The sequence below is a fragment of the Acomys russatus genome, chromosome 21 (genome assembly GCF_903995435.1).
Source record: "Acomys russatus chromosome 21, mAcoRus1.1, whole genome shotgun sequence".
Taxonomy (NCBI): domain Eukaryota; kingdom Metazoa; phylum Chordata; class Mammalia; order Rodentia; family Muridae; genus Acomys; species Acomys russatus.
Window position 1 is genome coordinate 33,609,635 of NC_067157.1, and position 6,104 is coordinate 33,615,738.

The window sequence follows — 6,104 nt, forward strand, 5'->3', positions numbered from 1 at the left end:
TTCTGAGTTCTTATGAAGCAGTTTGTATTTGGGATTCAGGTTAAAAGAAATTCAAAAGCTCTAAGGAATGAGTGTACCCTTCGTAGCTGGCAGGTTGCAGAATACATTTCCACCTGAGACCCTTGAGGAGAGACTGTGGAACCTGGAGGCTCCTGCCCTTCCGCATACAGTCATCCCATTAGGAAAGTGGGTCACATGGAGACATGCTTTGGCAGCCAGCCCTCCAGAAACCCTGAGGCACATTCAGGAAAAAAAAGGCCTCATGTCCAAACATTAAGTTTTTCATCAGAATATTAGTTGCTTACTCAGGCTGGAGGTTTTAGTTCTTTCAGTTTTCCTTATCCTCTGCCAAGTGCATTTCCCTTTTTCCACTGTCCCCAGCCCAGCAGACGCCTACAGGTGCTTTCTGGTTAATCCTCCATGTGTAAGTACAACTTAGATAGTTTATGCCTGTGTATGAATGCTGTTAGAGGCTCTAGTCTGTCCTTGAGCATGTGTGTGCTCTCTGGCTGTCACAAGGCACACTATGCAGGTCTCACGATGCAATCACCTCTACCGGAAGCTAGTGTTTTCCCAGAGTAGATTTTGCTTTTTGCTAGTTTGGAGTTTGCTAAGTCATTATACATTTTATTTGGCACTGTGGGTTAATATACAAATCACCATAGGCCAGTTAGAGCCCAACGGGGTACAGTATTGTTAGATAGTAAACCTCAAGTAGGTAAAACAATTAACTTGTTATAACTTAAATTATTGTTAGTAACAGTTGTTACTATAACTGTGATGCTTGGCGCTGCTTCCCCATGTCTCTGGGAATGTATTCTAGATGTAGCTTTTGCAGACTAGTACCCAGAAGATGCATAGACCTTGGCTTAGGAATGCACTGGGGAGGCTGGGGGTTTGTGAGAAGACAGTTCGTGCTTTATCTTTTTTTTTCCCCCCTTGTTAAAGACAGAGTCTGACTGTATTGTGCCAGACTACCATCAGATTTACAATCCTACCTCTGTTTTCTTCCTTATCAAACTTGGATTTTAAATGAAAATATCCCCTAGGGTTTTTTCCATTACATCTTTGATACCTGTTGCTACCTTTTCATCAAAGAAGGAAGAGAATTCTTTCCTAAGTATATATTACTTCTGCTGAAACTTGGTTTGTTTTGTTTGAAACAGGTTCTTAATACAACCCGAGAGTTGGGCTTGAGCTCAGTGTGTCACTAAGAATGCCCTTGAGCTCCCGATCTCCTGCCCCAACCCCCTTATAGACAGGCATGACCATGCCTCGCTCCCAGCTTTGCATTTCTTTCAGTCAACAACAAAAAGTTTCTACAAACAAAGTTCTCTCATAAAACTGTCTTAAATGCCAAAAATCCAGTTAAGAAATTGTTGTACATTGTGCCCTGTTTCTGAGGTCTTCAGTCCTAGCTGTGTATTAGGCAGGGCTGCAGAGCACTTTAATGCATACCTGGAAAATATCCTTCATTTACACTTTTGAGGTCTCAGGAGCTTCAAGTTATTGACCCCTCCCTCTGTGTGTGCACAGACCATGTTTTGCTTACTGATGTTTGAAACCTGTTGAGGATTTTGATTTGAAGACTCTAAGCTGTATGTCAGCCCCAAGGGATGCTGATCCTGGGACCATACTTAGAGAACAAGGCTAGGACACTGAGGCCAGCTCTAGGACCCATCTAGTGATGGTCCATGTAGACCCTGTGCATGCTGCCACAGCCTCCGTGAGTTCCTGTGTGCACCAGCCCTTTGTGTCTAGGAGGCCTTGGTTCCTCTATCCCCTCTAGCTCCTATACTCTTTCCTCTTCCTCTTCTGCAGAGTTCCCTGAGCTCTGAGGGGAAGGATACGATACCTTTTAGGACCGAGTGTCCCAAGGTCTCTCACTCTCTGCTTAATGTCTGACTGTGGGTCTGGCTGTGGGTCTCTGTATTTGTTCCCATCTGCTGCGGGAGGAAGCTTGTCTGGTGATGAATTAGCAAGGCACAGATCTATGAGTACAGCCAAATGCCATTAGGAGTTATTTTATTGATACATTCCTTTAGCAGGTCCCTGGCCTGCCTAGTCTCAGGTTCTTGGCCACCCAAGCAGGGTGGTTATGGGAGCCGTCTCATGGAGTGGGTCTTACGTCAGATGGTAGTTGGTTACTCCCACATGCTTTGTGCCACTATTGCACAAAGCATGTTCAGTCTTGTAGACTGAATGGTTTGTAGCTGGGTTGGTGTTTGTCTGTTTTGGTAGCGTGCAGAGAACCTGCCTATACCAAAGGTGTTAGAACACAGGGATGAAGGCTCTTGTGTAGGCACTAGCTTGACTTCTCCATGTTCAGTGAGTTTTGAAGGTGTTCTCTTCAGCAGTAAGGCTTTGCTGTCAGTTTGTGGAGGGCCACCAATAGCCTTGGCGATACACCAGGTTGTTTGAGGGTTCCCATGGGACCCCTTTGACTAAGAACTCAATTAGATGTTCCCCATTGCTGGGACTGGAAACTTCACTTGGCCACAAGAGATGTCCAGCCGGGGCCCTGTTTTTCCCATTGTTTGGTGGTCTCTTTTAGATTGCCTTCAGGTATGTATATATTATGGGAAGCTTCTAGCTGTCCCTCCCTTCAACAATGGTATTTACTTTAGAAGTTTTTTTGTCAGCATTTAAAGCATTTTTTGGTCAGGTGAGCCATAGATAGGTGCTATGAAATAGTAAGGTCGCCCTGCAGTGACTGCAGTCCTTGCATTAAGGGAAGCAGTGCTTCCTGCAGCTGTCCAGGTACTGAGGTGACTCCTGGGAGACCTGCCGGGGACCACGTGCACAGTACATACCTCTTCCTCACTAAGGGGCTTCTACCGTGCACCATGCATGCCATACACACCACCTATGGAGACACGGGGGGGGGGGTTGTCTTTGGTCTTTTTTTTTTTTTTAACACTAGATTTTTAAGCTTATTTCATTCAATATGTAGAATTTTATAAATGGTTTAATTGATAGAGAGATGCCATAGTTATTTGCATTAATTTGTGTGAATATATTTATAATTCCTTATCATTAAAGTTTTGGTCTCTCCTGTATTACTATTCAAGTATAGCCTTAAGAACATTTGTCATTCCATGGCCTTGACATTTGTTAATTATCATAAATCCTGACTAAATAAGAAATGGGGGGGGGGGAGTCGGATTGAAGAAGAATGGATTGGGATTCAGAAACACAATTTATAGATACGTTGTATTAGAAACCTAAGTCTCATTTCTTTTAATCTTTTCTCTGTAATGTGTGGTGTTCACCCAAAAGTCCCAGCATTTGAAAACACACACCTGGGAGTAAATAGTTGTGTCCCAAAGTGGTTTAGGGCCTAGGCATTTAGCTGTGATGCCGTGGCTCTGTGAAGTCTTTTGATGCAGGCCCACAGAGATGTGTTCAGCATCTTGAGGGTGTGTCCAAACTAACCTCAAATGAGCCACTTTGTGGTCAGAAGAGCTACACCCTGACCACCCACCCACACCCAGCTTATACCTCCTGACGTGTACTCAAATCTCTCTAGACACCGTCCTGTGATGCTCTTCATTGGCCTCCCTATGTCTTTACTGTCAGAAAACCGTTAAACTGTTGAGCAGATAGCCTCATCCCTCAGGCTAGGAGCACATCTTCTCAACACTGTCTCAGGAGGGAGGAAATCTGCAGCACCTTCAGTCTGTTGCAAACAGTCCCCAAAGCATATCTTTAAAAGAGGAAATAGCTTTCAATCAGAACAATCTCCCTGTGTGTTTTATTTAAAACTGTGCTGACAGTAGGTGACCTGCATGCTCAGTGGTCAGGGCTTTGACTCCTGTGCTCTGCATGTCCCCTGGCTTTGTGTTTTGTAGGTGGCCGACTGCTCCTGGGACGAAAGCATAAAGATCTATGACCCTGCTTGTCTCTCAGCTCCTGGTTAAGATGCGCTGATCTAGTCAGAAGCTGGGGTATTGACGGACGAACTACTTAACATCAAATCATTAACTAAAGGATAGAAATCAGGCCTTTCCATGCACTGAGATTTCAGAATTCTAAACTTACATTGGAACCAGCCGATAAAGACATCGTATTATATTGTTAGCCTGGTACATAAGCCATATTTTCTGGAATCCTAAAGAATAATTGTTATGATGTATCTCATAATGTCTATTAGAATGTTATCTTTATGTTGTAAAATGGACTAAAATATGAGAGGTTTGTAAATTACGTGGGTGGTAATATATTTCATTTTTACTTTGTCATTTTGGATGTAAAATATAACTACTCCTGTTGATAAAAATCCAAATAAATTGCATTTCTTGATCATATATTATTTATGATATCCCAGTGATATTGCATTTTTAAAACTGTACTGTATATGTGTAAGGCTATACTTTTGTATTATTATAGACACAGCTGATGTTCATGTATGCACTCTAATATAGATCTAAGTTATTGAGCATCGCCATGTGTCTGGCATTTGCACTGAGTGAAATTCACCCTCAGGAGGATGCTGAGCTGTGAGCTATGGAAATATGTGACTTAACAATTCATTTTTGTATTCAGATCCTCTTAGGTACTGTACCCATGACTAATTTGTTTTTCTTTTCCCAGTTCTCCACTATCAAAACTTTTACCCAGGCATGGCTTCACACACCTATAGTCCTAGGCTTTTGGAAGCAAAGACAGGAGGATTGCAAGTCTTAGGCTAGTTTGGGCTACCAAATGAGACCTCGTCATCACCTTCCTATCCAAAAAACAAAAACGAAAACAAAAAGAGACCATTGAGCAAAAAGCTTTTGCTCCTACTAAGGCTTCTGGTTATTATTTAAAGCAGTTTTAAATTATACTTTTTAAACCCTCTTGGCTACCTTCCTTAATGAAAAAATTACAGGGACTGGAAAAGGATAAAGTAGAAAAATTAGTAAAGCAAAATATTTTATATAGCACTTATTTTGTATGTCAAGTATGCTTGATATAAATGGCAGAAATTCTAACTGTTAATCTTTTGAGAATGTTAATTTTGTGAAATATTTACTTTGAGAGTGAATATGAGGACAACTTTCAAGAGTAGGTTCTTCACTTCTCACTGTGTAGGTCCTGATGGAAGCCAGGATGTCAGGCTGTGTGGCCAGAGCCTTTCCTCTCTCATCAGCCCTTAGATCAGAAGATGGAAACAGCTCCCATGCCTCTGGATTGGTAGGGTTAATGTTGTGAAGATGACCATCCTACCTACCAAAAGCAGTTTACAAATTGAACGCAATCCTAATCAAAATCCCCACGACATTCTCCACCGAAATAGAAAAAAAAAAAAAAAAAAGTCCTAAAGTTCATAGGGGAGCACCAAGACATCGAACAGCCAAGGCCATCCTGAGCAAGAAGAACAGTGCTAGAGGGATTTCCATCCCAGCTTTCCCGCCATATTATAGAGCTGTGGAAATAAAAACAGCAAACTGACGCACACCAGTCAAGTAGATGCACAGAACAAAACTGAAGACCCAAAATGAATGCACACAGTTACAGCCATGCTATCTCACAAATATTCCAAAAATGCACACTGGAGGAAAGACAAGCGTGCTGGGGAAACTGGATAGCCAACCTTTGGAGAGGTTTTGTTTGTTTGGTTTGGTTTGGTTTTTGTTTTCGTTTTTTGAGACAGGGTTTCTCCATGTAGCCCTGGCTGTCCTGGACTCTCTTTGTAGACCAGGCTGCCCTTGAACTCACAGAGAGAGATCCACCTGCCTCTGCTTCCCGAGTGCTGGGATTAAAGACATGCGCCACCATGCCTGGCCCAAGAGGTTTTTTTTTTTTAATTTGTTATTTTATTATTTATTTATTTTATGTATATGAATGCTTTATCTGCATGTACACCTGCAGGCCAGAAGAGGTCATTGGATCTTATTATAGGTGGTTGTGAGCCACCATGTGGTTGCTGGGAATTGAACCCAGGACCTCTGGAAGAGCAGCCAGTACTCTGAACTGCTAAGCCATCTCTCCAGCCCGATTTTTTGTTTTTTTGATTTTTTTTTTTTGTTTGTTTGTTTGTTTTAAACAAACTATACTTGTACCAGTCAGAACAAAAATGCATTCAACTGTGTTATGGCCTACATAAATATGCCTTGTTC

At 42.2% G+C, this 6,104-nt stretch overlaps 1 protein-coding gene across 1 annotated transcript in view; it reads left to right on the forward strand.

Annotated features, from left to right (window-relative positions):
- Pex7 (peroxisomal biogenesis factor 7) overlaps window positions 1–4,338 on the forward strand; it is a 58,953-nt gene extending 54,615 nt beyond the window's left edge. Inside the window, exon 10 of the mRNA XM_051164228.1 lies at window positions 3,852–4,338. Coding sequence (XP_051020185.1) covers window positions 3,852–3,920 — 69 coding nt within the window. The 3' untranslated portion in view covers window positions 3,921–4,338. The remainder of the gene's footprint in view (window positions 1–3,851) is intronic.
- Window positions 4,339–6,104: the final 1,766 nt, after the last annotated feature.